We start from the raw sequence: 14,758 nt of genomic DNA, 5'->3' as shown, positions 1-14,758 counted from the left end.
AACTGAAAAAAAAATGTTAGTACGTTAAACGAAAAGCACTCACTCACTCACTCGGACGTCTGGAAACTCAGTCGTCCAGAGATCTACGTTCTTTATTGAGCCTGTGAAGCAATACAACAGATGAAACATACAATAGATTAACAATAAACAATGACTAGGCGAACCGAGACTTGAAAAGACATGTTGAAATCCACAATTGATAATCAGCTATTGATGATTGAACTCTATGCTTGATAACGGTATTAGTATCGCTCAGTGGATAAACTGTGAGTGAGTGCTTGGGATTTAACGTCCTACGTATCAATTTTTCAGTCATATGTCTCCTTTTTGCACCGCTCTTTTATCTAGCTTACCGTATACAAATGTCTGACGCACAGAATTTAATTCACTAACGTGTTGTGGGGCTGGCCGAACCAAAATAGCAATCACGTCTATTTATGAAAAAATAACCACCTGTTCCAACTCTATGCCACAGCAGTGAGTGAGCCCGCCCCGCCCATGCTGCCTCAAAAAAACTGACATTGAGGTCATAACCTGTATCAACCAATGTGCAAACAGATGTTTAACCGAATCTAAGAATTATCCCTCTTGAATGATATCTTCAGTGGCCACACCGATCACGCGAGAAAGCTAAACAGATCGAGAAGGCAGCTGCAGTAGGGTGGCCTCAGAACCCTGTTAATCTGTAACTCAGTGCTGTGCCCAAATACTCTGTGCCCAAAACGTCTTAATGCATACCTTGTTCTGCCCTAAAAATCGTGACATAGGATCACCATACCAATCTGAACCTTTCTACGCCAGAAGCTGGGAGAGGCGCCTAGCGAGGTCAAGGGGCCGTCACTCACAGCCTCATCTGCGCCTGTCTCCTTGTTTCCTCTCACCCAGAATTTCACTTTCATAATTAAAACTCCTACCTACCCAAAGTCTAGACCATTTCAGTCATTTGATACCAAGTATGCACCTGAATGCCAAAAATGACAGGTTGGCAGAGAAAAAAAAACCTACACAAAATTATATTCGAAAATTGGAAGGGTTAATAGGGTACTAATCGCCAGTACCCTTAAAATGTTCTTTTTTGTCAATTTGCGTTATTGTCACAGATTAGCCTTGGTTGGGCTAACCTAAGAACAGGTTAATTAATTTGTAGGATAATTCGGTTGACATCAGTTTATGCTACTGCAAATATTAACGACGCATGACGTGTATTTATAAAAAAAAAACACAGGCATTAATGTGCAAACGCCTTGCTGTTTTTATTTGAACGGAGACGTCTTATCGGTTTACGTGTATACCCGTATAAGTTTTTGTTAAAACATTGGCTGGGATCTTGTATATAACATTGACGCTTTCAGTAAATCATTTTCAACGTCCCCTCCGAAACATTGGTGTTTTATAGAAAACATATGATATGTCCACTAGAGCGGTCAAACAGCTGATTTTCTTTTAATATGTGTGCGTGTGATTTAAGATTTAAGACCTTGTTAGAAATTTAAAATGTGAAGGGAAGTTTTAATGCGCATGAAACAGAGATTAATGTTCCTTAATGTCAATCCCACACATTTGAGGCCCCTTGCCTCCGTAACTCCGGAGTGAGGAGTTACCTCACTCCTCAACTACATGGGCGAGAATGTAAGCATTTAAAGAACGGTGTTATTCTAGACACAAGATGCCAAAGTGTAAAAGTTTAAAAAAGTCTACTGGTAACCAATGGACTTTTTTTTAACAATGTCGTCTGCTGCAGAATGCATAAAGTGTGTATTTGTTTCCACCTTGGTAAATCCTGACGCTAGAGTACATGAAGATTTCAAATCGTTTCTGAACAAAAAATTTTATCCATAGGAACAAGAACTCGTTGACTACAATTGTTACATTTTGTACCTTTATATATTTGATAGATTATTTTACACTGTACGGAAGACTGTCACTTAAGGGACGTCTACCAGTAATATGGCGGGAGGAAACCAGGCATAGCCCGGAGGAGACCCACGGCCATCTGCAGACCTTCCCACTTCGATATGTTAAGTATACAAATTTGAATAACTTGGCCGTGAGCGGAAAGGCTGCTTTGTAGTTAACCATATACTTTAAGAAAAATCCAAATTACCCCTATGATATAAATTAAACTCAGAATAGGAGAGCTGATTTTTTAAAAAATCCCTCGCGTGTTTGTCCATCAAGGAATCACTTTGAACACCACCATTTATAAAGGCTAATGTGCTAAGAAAGTAGGCGAAACAGTTACAAGAGAAAACAGAAGTTACGGGTAGATTTGGAAAATGAAACCACGTGGACAGTAATTCCAGCCTACAGCATATTTACTAAACTCAACGAGTTGTCTGAACTAAAAGATCCTATGCGGTACGAATGAGGCGACATCGTGTTTGCTCTAACATGGCCTCGACATTCCAGACAAAGGGTTGATTCACAGATAGGAAGCGCGTCAGAAAAAATATCTATCTATGTATCGAAGCAGACATTCTTATGACTGCCATCAACCAATAAGGACGTCACAGATCAATAATCGCGGTGCCAATTAACAAAACGCGTATAACACAAACCACCACAGGAGAAAGAAAGTATACAAAGCAGACACGGCGTCAGGTATGTTTTACGCGACTGAGAGAAATCCGTATTCAAATTGAGTACCATGTTAGAATATCAGTTGTCGATGACAAAATATGTATCTCAGTTGCGTTTTGATTGCAACGGCTCATATAACACAAACCAAGAAAGTACGAAAATAGGACGACATCATGCACAGAGAAGCAGAGAAGTCAACAGTTTTCAATGATGCTGGAAAGACGCAAGGTATGTTCCAGGGGGCTGAGTGAAATACGTTTTCAGACTCTGTACCATGCTAGAATATCAGTTGTCGATAACAATTAACACAGGGCCTGGTATATTATATATTGTGTCATACAACAAACATTATAGTATAAAAGCAAACAAACAGCAAGTCAGATGCTATTTGGCCCACAGTTTAGAACCTATGTAGGTCACGCGTGTAATAAAACGGTGCTATATCTAATCGGCCACAGATCTGACGGGCTGCGATTGCTAATCTAAACCTACAGTCAAAACACTTAACACTACCCAGCAGGTTAACAGGCCTAAATGCCGTACGTTGATACAGGATGTGAATTTATGCAGGTTCATATGTAACAGAACCAACTTGTACATCGTATAGCGTATAACCCACGACCGAAAGACGTAAGTAGCTTGGGAACCAGTCTGGATATTCATATATGTTTTGTCACATAGTTACAACACGGTGCAGCATTATCACCAGACGGTGTATTATGCTGTTGTGTCACTGCCTACATGCACCGCAAGCGTTCCTTCCTTTTGAGAATTCAGTTCATTAATCGTTTACATTAAAACTGATTCATGTGGGCTATGAAAAAGCATATAGAAACAAATGAAACCGAGCCAAAATTCGTTGGCCTTGTCATTGCAAACGTTCACCCATTCAGACTTAACGGCTTTTCGGCGTCATGCCAAGAATGCGTTAAACGAACATAATCAGACGGATGGTATGCTTGCCGAAGGGTTAACACACAAGGAGGCTGCCATGTGGACACATTCTCACAGAAACACCACGGCAGCAGTTCCCCATGGTGGGTTCACACAACCAGGTAAGTCTCCCTTGATATTAAACTTCTCATTTGATCTCGTGAGAATTTCTAGTGGGTTTGACAGTTGTTTATTGCTTTTAAAAAATATGTTGTAATGCTTACATCATCCTCGTATCCGCAAAAGTACAAACGGCATGTACAAACTCCATGACTAGCTATACTACGCATTGAACTGACAGTGAAAACGGAACAAAATGGGGAACTCTCGAAACTCCATCCCGCCGTTATCAGCGCAATCTAAAGTCGTGTACTTTCTTCTTCCGTTGAAAAAACAACATGTCTTTATATGTATGTGTGCGTTTAACTCACGAGCACTCCCGGGTTACAACAGCAAATAGATGTTTTCACCGCGATATGGGCCCATTTGCATAGCCTACCAGGATGGTTAACCTTCTGAGATGTAAACAGCTATCACACAGAAAGAAATTTACTGTTGTAAAAGCGTATTTGGGAGTTTAATCATGTACGCATTAAAATAGGACAGACATTCAATCATGTACACATGAAAATATTTAATTATGTACACATGAAAATAGGACAGATATTTAATCATGTACACATGAAAAAAGGACAGATATTTAATCATGTACACATAAAAATAGGACAGATATTTAATCATGTCCACATGAAAATAGGACAGATATGACATGGCCTCGATCACCGCTGGGATACATTTAAATACATATTTGACAATTATAACCATGTAAAACAAACCCGTCATACATTAAATGTGTGAAAGGGTTAAGACTTTGTGCATAATACGATATGCATTGGTCTGCAAAATGTAAATATCTGTTTCACATTTTCTGCGGAACCTTAATAATCGGGTTTGTATATTCTTGAATGGAAAACCGTATACATGCCATAAGGGCTTCGAGGAGCAGCTTATATATATGTAGCTATATACCTTAATCGTTATGACGTACAAAGTTTGGTATCAGCTAGACTGGTGATGAGCTGGAACCGAATACAGGTATCTGTGTAAAACGTATTCACTGATACGGAAATTTTATGCAGCTGTATACAGGCCCAGGTTAGTGGAACATATCCCATACATGCGGCATTCATGGTAGATTCAAAAATATGTCATGCTCCAGCCGTCCGGAACAGGAGGTAGGGGTACAGAGTGGCCACCTAGTGTGATGCACGGGCATACATACGTTTCGCCGGGAGGTAGGTTATACAAGGGTCACCAGGAGGTAAGGACACACATGGGCCACCAGGAATAGTGGGGATACACACGGTTTACGGGGCAGTAGGGATATGTACCAGTCACCGAGAGACAGGGATACACACGGGTTACCTGGATGTAGGATGGGTTACCGGGCAGTAAGGATAGAGATCGGTCACCGGGACATAGGGATAAGCACGGGCTACTAGGAGGTAAGGATATAGGGATACATACGGGTTACCGGGATGGAGGGATTCACACGGGCTACCGGGATGTATGGACAGACATGGACTACCGGGCAGTAAGGATAGAGATCGGTCACCGGGACATAGGGATAAGCATGGGTTACTGGGAGGTAAGGATATAGGGATACATACGGGTTACCGGAAGACAGGGGTACACACGGGAGGCAGGAATACACACAATCCACGAAACATTATGGTGCACACGGGCACCGGGGGATAGGGATGCACAAGGGTCACCGGGAGGTAAGGGTACACACGGGCCATCGGGCAGTAGTGATACATACGAGCCACAGGGAGGTACGGTACACAAGGGCCATCGAGAGGTACTGATACAAACGGCCCACCGGACAATAGGGATGTATATGATAGATGGTATGATCACACAATCATGCTTACTTCCGTTCTATTTTTCCAATAGACGAACACGTTGATTTTATATGTCATTGTATGAACTCAGTAACCTTCAAGTCCTGCAAGTTTTGCGGCCAAATACACATCCCGTTCCCTAGCTCATTCCCTCATGTCTTTGTGTACGGTATTTTACAGGGTCAGTTTGTGTGAGCTGAGTTTCCATATCTACCATGGAGCTGATAACTTGGGTGTTGTTGGGCCTGACTCTGATATTCTCAGGCTTGTTCCTGATCAACCAACTCGTCTTGGGTCAGCGTCTACCTCCCGGCCCGCGGGGCCTACCCCTCATCGGCTGCCCATGGGCGCTGTTCAGTGAGTTCCACTTCTTCTTCACCAAGATGGCCAAGACCTGGGGAGACGTGGTTACCATCAACATAATGGGGAAAACTGTCGTGGTTCTCAACTCCGCCGAGGTCGCTCGAGAAGCTTTCAGCTCCCCATCGTTGGCAGATGGTTTCGCTGGACGCCCACCAGCACCCACCATAAACGAGCACATTGCATTGATGACGGGCTTCCTCCAACCAGGTTCGGTTTTGTTCAAGCGTCGGAAAATCCTGCACAAAATTCTGAAACACTACGGAGAGGGCCTTCTCGAGACGGAGAGATTAGTCCAAGACGAGTTGACTCATGTGATACAGTGGTTAGAAAATGCTGGAGAGTCCGTAAACTTAAACGATATTCTTTATCCATCTCTTATCAACATACTGACCATACTGGTGAGTCTTCTCGTGCTCTGTTTATGTTCTGGCTTTCTGCCATACTTACATTCATTTATTTATTTGATTGTTGTTTCTTGCCATACTCATGGATTACCCTGGATAAACATTCGGCCTTTAGCAAACTACGAACAACAGTCATCACGTGGGATATACTGGTACGTGTCGTCATCGTAATGACCACACAAAAATGCATTTATTGCCATCAAAGCCTGAGAAAGATGGAATCAAGGGAAGTCAAAGGAAACTCCGATGTCCCATGCCTCGTCTTACATAGTGATGAAATGGCATGGGCATTTCACATCGACTTGGAACGCCTTTTACGGACTACAAATGGTATATGAATGCCGGACTTGACGCTTATATGTATACATGCTTTACAAAATATATATCAGTTCCAAAAACTGGAGTGGTGAACTATTGTGTACTCAAGAATATTTCACTTTTATACGACGGCGGCCTTCATTATGGTGAGAGGGAAACGGACCCTGAGAAAACTCACGACCATCTGCAGGTTGCTGAGAGACTTTCCCACGTAAGGCCAGAAAAGTCAGGATGAAATTCACACCGTTCAATTCTTACATACATACAAAACATACATACATACATACAAAGATTTGGATGACGATTCCATTCCATAAAAAGATTTGCGCCAAGGCAGTAAGGGTTATCTCAAGGTGTTCAAGCTGTTCTAGTCAGCAATAGTCGGTTTATGAAGAATTATGGCCGCAGTTTTGGAACCAAACATCTGTATGTCCTATATTACCTTAAAGTCTGTCATTTCTTCAGTATATTAATCATGTATTATATAGTTTTGTCTGTCTTATGTCAGCTGAAAGGCAAACGTTACAACTACGACTCGCCTATTCTGGCCAATGTGCGAGTCCTGGACGAGACGACCACCCAGGCCGGCTCCCCGGCCATCACCCTCCTCTTTTACTTTTTTCCCCTCTTCAAGAGACTAAACTTCGGCCCGGGAAGACTTGCGCAACAAAACCAACGCGCAGCACATCAGTTTAATTGCGACTATTTTGAGGAAAGTAAGGTAGGTTGGTTTCTACAGTCAGTTTACAGTTTCCAGGACAAAGTTCAGATAAATATAGCAAATCCCCAAATACAATCCTGCCCAAATGAAAAGCAATGTAAGGAAAGTCTACTAAGACTCTAGACGTGTTCATATGGTGCTGTATGGTGTATTGACTCGTCGAATTCGACAAGTGGCATTGAAAGATGACAGTTTATTTCATCACAATTTACGTATTTGATTGTAGTTTTACATCGTACTCAATATAATTAAGACGCATAGCACAGAGAGAAAAAAAAAACAGAGCAGCGACAATAGTGTGATGGAGAGCAAATGGTTACACGTAACGGGTGAAATACAGCCTCTTGTCAATTTACCTCAATCAGGGTTTTATTCTGGCCGTTCATGCCAACGCATAAATGCTAGCAAATTACAACCCCCTAGCACCCCGCGGCTTAAGCCGAACTAGGTAAAAAAACAGTGTTGTTCATTGCAATTTATTGGACGTCACTGGTCTAGAATTATTCAAAATACTGTGTTTAACATACAATAACATTAAAACAATGTAAGAATATTTCAGTTTTATCAGTCCGCTATGACAGACCGCTCAGATTATGCAACTTGCGGAAGGTTGTTGTCACATGAAATTGGGCATGTCCTATTTTATGGATGAGTCCTGTAGTTGAATTTGATAGGTAGGCTCGACATCCGTACCGTGTTATCCTGGCTTCTTTTTAACAGGCTACCTACAGCCCTGGCATCACCAGAGGTATGATTGATTCGCTTCTCCATCATCAAGAGGAGTCAAGGTCAGAGACCGGAAGTAGCTGGCTGACCGATGCCCACATTAAAGGAGTAATACACGAAATGATTGCTGCTGGTAAGGACATCCTGAGTATACCTCAAGACCTATAAAACTTCCTTTAGTTTATAATAAACCTTCCTTCGTGAAGTCGATTTGATCTGTTCTTGCTCTCTTTGGTGTGCTCTTTTCATAGACACTTTCTAGTGTCGTCTCGGCGTATTGTGCATCCCGAGTATACTCCAAGATGACATATAAAGCTATGAAACCTTCTTTGATGTAGCAAATGTGATCTGTTCATTCGTAACTCTTACATGGGTCTTTCATAGACGCTTTCTTTCTATAACAAAAATATAAGCGCATGAAGTAATTTTATATTGTTTGTTTCTCAGTTTTAAATAACGTGTTCACTCAAAAAGTAGGGTAAGTTTTCATTATCAGTTGTGGCTTCAATTTACACCAGATTTGCACATTTGATGGCAATACTAAACGAGCTATGGCAGCGTGAAAACAAAGTGGTTGGTATTCACAGTTCACGCTGGGCGTTGAGTGCTGTGAACTGTGATTAACGACCATTCTGTTTTCACGTTGCCATAGTTCCTGGATTTAAAGTTGTGAATTTTTTTTAGACAAACCCAACCAGAATTTGAAGTTTAATGGCAAAGACCACTCTAAAATAAAGTATATATCTGATGAAAGACCATTAAAACTATCCAGGAAAACAGCTGGATTCGAGTTTTTCTAACGGAGTAAAATTGTGTTAAGGGTCAAATTATAGAGTGGTCTGTTGTGACCCAGAAGGTATCAATTACGTCACATCTATACTTTTTGCCTGAAATTTTTCGTTTCAATGTCAAATCAACGAATACATTCATAGGTCTGTATGTGTGTGCATTTTCAATGATGAAATGTAGCAGGCTAATGTGTGATAGGTAACACAAACCCTATGAAACGTCGCCAGTTCCACTGGGGTCAGAAAAGGTCATCACAGAATAACATATTCCAGTGCAATTTACTAGGTTAAAGAAATCGTAAAGAACCGAAAATTTAATTCGGTTCATACTGAAGTAAACTGATTCAAACTCGGACAGCTGCGACCAAATATCCGGTTCCCGTGACATCTGACTGAATATCAAGTTTCACCAAGGTGAGCTTTTCTCTCTCCCTTACAATGATAGGTAAACCGATAACTAAATTAAATGTTCACAATACTGCTTTTGATGACATCTGCGTTATTCTTGTATGCCTGGTGTTTATTGTTAACTTCTCTGCATTTTCTGCTTTTACTTTTTTTTCATTTCAGGTGTTTTGACTACAGGCAGCGCTCTTTATTCCTTTTTTCTCATTAGTGTCCATAATCCGGAAGTAGAGTTATCAATACTGAAAGAGATCGATGCTGTGATTGGTAGAAAACGCTTTCCCAGACTGGAGGACCGCCCAAACATGCCCTACACCAATTCCGCCATACTGGAACTGTTGAGGTACATCTCGCACCTGCCGGTTGGACTTGCGCACCAGACAACTGATAACATTAGCTTGCTCGATTACGTCATACCCAAAGACACGATGGTACGGTAATCAGTGATTGACTAATCTTAATTGAAAAAAAAGAATCCACCAAAACTAGGTAGAAATGAACGCCTAACATTTCCCACTCCTTTATATTTAGTTATTTATTTATATACTTATTTATTCATTTATTTATTTAATTGTTGCTTAACATCGTACTCAAGGGTCTTTCTCTCACGCGATGGCGGTCATTTTTTTGTGGATGGTGGAAACCTGCAAATTACTGAGATAGTGTTTTCGACAAACGTTACACTGCCTACACTTAAGCGCTGTCGACTGCCCATTGTCATTTAAGTCCTACAGTTAGTATGAGGGAAGGAATGTACAAATTTCCTGCCCAACGCCGGGTTTGAATCCGCACCTCGAGTGTCCAACATGTACCGGATGAAAGGCAAGTGCTTGTATAATATTTGTATAATTTCTTACATACTTTTGTCTTTGGGAGCTAGTGTTAAACGTTGTTTTGGAAATGGATCTTGCGGTTATCGGCTTGGAACACACAAACCGTTCCTCCACCCTTCTCCATACGGCACATCCAAACACTGCTTCCACAAGTTTTTTTTTTCTTTTCTTGCAGAGAACAATATTCCGTGTCATTTACTTGGCAGGTTTTCTGCAATACGTGGCATTTTCACCATGACGACAAGATTTGGGATGACCCGTGGGAGTTCAAACCTGAAAGATTTCTGGACGAGGACGGCAAACTGGCCTCAGCTGACCATCCTCTCAGGAGAAAGTAACATCGCACACACTCGATTTACTTCCAAATCACAGCCATTCTACTTATTGCTATCCCTTATAGCAATAAGTAGTTATTACTTAGCTTCTTATTTCCATTTACTTTTTTTTACTGTCATGTTGTTCCTATTGTCGTGTAGTTTTTTTTTATCGCCATGTATTCAAACAAATTCAAAAGTAACTCCACAGAAATTTATTTTGATAATCTCAATACGACGATCTCTATTAGGTCAACATCAGGAGAATTGTGACACGTGAGGCTACTACGATCTCTATTAGGTCAACATCAGGAGAATTGTGACACGTGAGGCTACTACGATCTCTATTAGGTCAACATCAGTGGAATTGTGACATGTGAGGCTACTACGATCTCTATTAGGTCAACATCAGGAGAATTGTGACACGTGAGGCTACTACGATCTCTATTAGGTCAACATCAGGAGAATTGTGACACGTGAGGCTACTACGATCTCTATTAGGTCAACATCAGGAGAATTGCGACACGTGAAGCTATATAAACATGTAAACAGTAGGCTCTCAGAAAAGCACTAATAACAAACATGTCTAATAAGATAATCCTAATCAGACAAAAAGGTAAAAATAAGGTAAGGTAAAATATTTAAAACAAGCATTCTCCTCGAGGCATCAGTTAACAGTCAATTGTCAATAAAGTGGAGAAATAAACATTGTAGAGGTCACTGATATGTTAAGAGTAGATTTGTTACAATGAGATATTGTACATGTTATAATGCATATGCAGTTGGTTACACATGCATGTTTATAAAAATAAAAACACTTTGTAAAGAAATGTAAAAGAAAGATGCGTTTACACGTGAATATGTGTTGAAACATTTGTATACCAGCCATAAACCAATACGGATGTTCCAGGTCAATAATATAATATAAACTACGAAAATGGGACGCAATCATGCAAAACGAAGCAGTCAGCAGTTTTCAATGCTGTTGGAGAGACGTAAGGTATGTTCTGGGCGACAGAGTGAAATCAATATTCAAATCGTGTACCATGGTAGAATATCAGTTGTCGATAACAAAATATGTATCTCAGTTCCGCTTTGATTGCAGCTGTTCATATATCAAACGTGGCAATCTAATTCAACACGATGAAGATACAGCCCCTAGTCCCGGGATAACAATTATAAAGAAGGAAAATTTAAACACTCCATTACAAAACCACTCTTTTTAAATCGTTGTCGTTGGGAGGGGGGGGGGTATAATTCCATGGTTCAGTATTTTTAAGGTTTCCTAAAATAATGCCTCTTTTGAAACGAATTTCCTCGCAGGTACTTTGCTTATTTATTTTGCAAAGCTGTTCAGAGGATAAACTAGTTGAAACTGGAAAATGGTCTTACCACCATGTATTTCCCACAGTCGTGTGGTTCTTACCGGCATGTATTTTATGCATACAATAACACGTGTAAGTTACTGCGTAATAATTCGCATAATAATACATTATAACAATAAAAAGAAGTATAAACATAATAAATTATGATTTGGTAACCGAACAAAACGAGCATGGTACACGATTTGAATAATGATTTTACTCACTCGCCTAGAACATTCCTTGTGCCATTTCGCCATTGTTAAAAACTGTTTCTAGTTCCATGACTCCATAGCTTCGGTGGTTTGTGTTTTGGGACTTGGCTTTTCGACCAGGAACGCTCATTTTGGTTGACAAGTAGTGCTGTTTTAACGTGTGTCTGTTTTGATGCGTAGATTCAGCTATATTTTTCATCTGTTAACTTTAACGCATCTTGTGTTACAGCCTCATGCCTTTCGGGATAGGAAAGAGATCTTGTGTGGGAGAAACCTTTGCCAAATCTCGACTATTTCTCTTTATTACAACTTTACTCCAGCGGTTTCACTTCACGCGAGATTCCTCGACAACGTATCGATCATGTGACCCGAGGAGTTACAGACCGGGCATTGTGGTGTTTCCACACAAGTACTGGGTAAAAGTTACACCCAGGGCTGAAGAGGCCACATAAGACTCAACTCCAGACGCACGCAGCTGCAGTCCATAAAAGCGATGCCCCATTTACCAACTGTTTTGGGTTATAGGCGGATTGGCTCCACTGGCTCCCAAACATGCACGAGCCAGTTGAGAACAGTCGTCATGATTTTGCCTTACGAGCACTGAGCGGAACCTTCTAACATCTTCAAGAACGCCGGCAACAGCGTAGGAGAGGGAATCCGTTTTACACTTTATGAAAATGCAGCATATCTTGTATTAGTACTGTAGGGTTAACACCTGTATTGGCACAGTGATCAAACCAGTAGTTTTTTCCCTTCATCGAAAAGTGGTTTAGACGACGGGCGATGTAATCTAAAGCTGGCCCATGTACATGTGTCAGGTCATTGTACATCATCGTTCGACATCACTGAAAGCTGTTGACTGCATCTCTTGCCTGATTCTGTTCTGTACTCGTTCTTCATATACTTTCCTAGTTCTTTGCTCGTTGTGTAAAACGTCGGTTTTGGAAATTGGCCATGCGATTATTGACCTGGAACGGCCTTATTGGTTGACGCCTAGTATATGAATGTCTGTTTCGACGTAAAACACAAGCTCTACACATGGTGTTTGTTGGGATTCCTCCAAAAAAAATGAAGTTAGAAAAAATATTCTGAATTTTCATTTCAATGATATAGACTTACAATGTATTAATGTGTAGAGCGTTTGGTTTTACGTGTCTTCGTGTCATTTTTTTTTTGTAGCGAGTATAACTAATTTTACAGACAGGTGTATATAGGCGGTTGGCTAATAAAGAGACTACAGATTTTGACTAAGCCGACATGATGCGTTACTCCTTAAGCTGTACACGTTTATAGCATATTCCTGGATAAAGGGGGACTTTGTTGGTTTATTAGGCATTCCCGAGGGGCTAAGAATCCCCAGGCCTGGTCCCTGCTGGTGGACTAAGCATCCCCGAGGCCTGGTGCCTGCTTGTGTAGACTAAGCAGCCCCTATGTCTGCTCCCTGCTGGTGGTGGACAAAGCATCCCCGATGCCTGGTCCCTGTGCATTGTTTTAATCTTGTTGTATGTTAAATGTGGTGACAAAGCATGTTAGTAATTTAGGACCAGTGACGTCTAGCAAATTGCAATTAACAGCAGTGCTTTTTTTATATCTAATTCTGCTAAAGCCATGGTTCTATTTTGCTACCTATCAAGATTGATCAGTTAAAATAAAGCCCTAACTGACGTAAACTGTCAAAGGGTCGTATTTCACTTCTTTGGCGAACGTGTGAACAATGTGCTAACAAACTGTCGTGTGTCGCTTAGTTTTTTAATTAAATATGACAACGTTAAAAGTTTATACCATTCATGTGTAACTAATATGGGAAATATATATTCACGTGCCGGTAATTTCTTCGTCTATTTTTAAAAAAGATATATTCATCACACAATTTAATACACGTATACCATGGGAATATGAAATGTGTTTCATTTCTGTGCAAACTGTGAGCACCTTTTCTGGTTCAGTTTTCATGGTTTTTAGCTAGTTTTAAAAAAATAAACCTGTTTTGCCACCAAGCCGCCGGAACATTGAAAAACCGGTGTTAATTAATTATCAACCGATCTTTCAAAACTTTATTTAATTATTTATTTATTTATTTTATTGGTGTCCCCCCCCCCCCTCCCCGTACTCAAGAATATTTCACTTATACGACGCCGGCCGGTATTATAGTGGGGGGAAACGGGGCACAGCCTGGGGGAAACCCACGACCTTCCGGGAATATGTATGTGAATATATATATATATATATATATATATATATATATATATATATATATATATATATATATATATATATATATATATATATATATATATATATATATATATATATAATATCACTTATATTTTTTAGAATTTTTAGAATATTTCACTTATGCGACGGCGGCCGGCATTAGGGTGGGTGGAAACCGGGCAACTCACAACCATTCCCAGGTTGCTGAAAGACCTTCCCACTTACTCAAAACTTTCAATTTTACGTGCGGTCCTTATTTTCAATATATGGTTGTATCCGTCAAGGCCTAAAAAGTTGCCTTCCCTCCGGTTTACTCTGGATTACTCATAAAAATATTGCTGGTATTGTTTTATACGTCCAAACATATATAGTTGATCCATGTCACCTAATTCTACGCCAAGTGGACCAGTTGTGTCGAGGTGACCCTGATCATGAGGAGTTGATCTACTTTCCCACATTCAAGTCCACCTGCACCTCAGTCAGCATGTGACATGTACTTACTGTAATGATATGAAAGACAATAAGCATGGAGTGTCGAGTCAGAATAGCGTCAACAGTGTGATAGTTGGCAAAATAGTCACACGTAACCGGAGAAATACGGCCTCTTGTTAATTTATACGTCAGTTATGGATTGACTCTGGCTGCATATTCAGGTAAACAGGAAAATATTCTGCCTCCA

General features: G+C 40.5%; 1 protein-coding gene across 2 annotated transcripts; it reads left to right on the top strand.

The window, feature by feature from the left end:
* Positions 1-3,122: 3,122 nt before the first annotated feature.
* On the top strand, positions 3,123-13,515 carry LOC135462759 (cytochrome P450 1A5-like). 2 transcript variants are annotated; one of them, XM_064740002.1, is made up of 7 exons: positions 3,123-3,210; positions 5,598-6,178; positions 7,011-7,223; positions 7,944-8,082; positions 9,308-9,573; positions 10,182-10,309; positions 12,095-13,515. In XM_064740002.1, exons 2-7 carry the CDS (start codon positions 5,633-5,635, stop codon positions 12,315-12,317), a joined length of 1,515 nt encoding a protein of 504 aa, XP_064596072.1. In that variant the 5' UTR covers positions 3,123-3,210; positions 5,598-5,632; the 3' UTR covers positions 12,318-13,515. The 2 variants fall into 2 exon arrangements, with proteins under 2 accessions (XP_064596072.1, XP_064596073.1); XM_064740003.1 differs by lacking the exon at positions 3,123-3,210 and adding an exon at positions 3,518-3,635.
* Positions 13,516-14,758: the final 1,243 nt, after the last annotated feature.

The sequence above is a fragment of the Liolophura sinensis genome, chromosome 2, assembly GCF_032854445.1.
Source record: "Liolophura sinensis isolate JHLJ2023 chromosome 2, CUHK_Ljap_v2, whole genome shotgun sequence".
In the NCBI taxonomy this organism is placed as follows: domain Eukaryota; kingdom Metazoa; phylum Mollusca; class Polyplacophora; order Chitonida; family Chitonidae; genus Liolophura; species Liolophura sinensis.
Note: the sequence above shows the minus strand (reverse complement) of the source record. Positions and strands in the feature narration are given on the sequence as shown.

Bases quoted from the DNA above. Each gene is read 5' to 3' on its own strand.
- LOC135462759 (XM_064740002.1), top strand. From the start codon at position 5,633: ATGGAGCTGATAACTTGGGTGTTGTTGGGCCTGACTCTGATATTCTCA. The intron at 6,179-7,010 runs GTGAGTCTTCTC...GTCTTATGTCAG, and splicing joins TCAACATACTGACCATACTG to CTGAAAGGCAAACGTTACAA. The intron at 10,310-12,094 runs GTAACATCGCAC...CTTGTGTTACAG, and splicing joins GACCATCCTCTCAGGAGAAA to CCTCATGCCTTTCGGGATAG.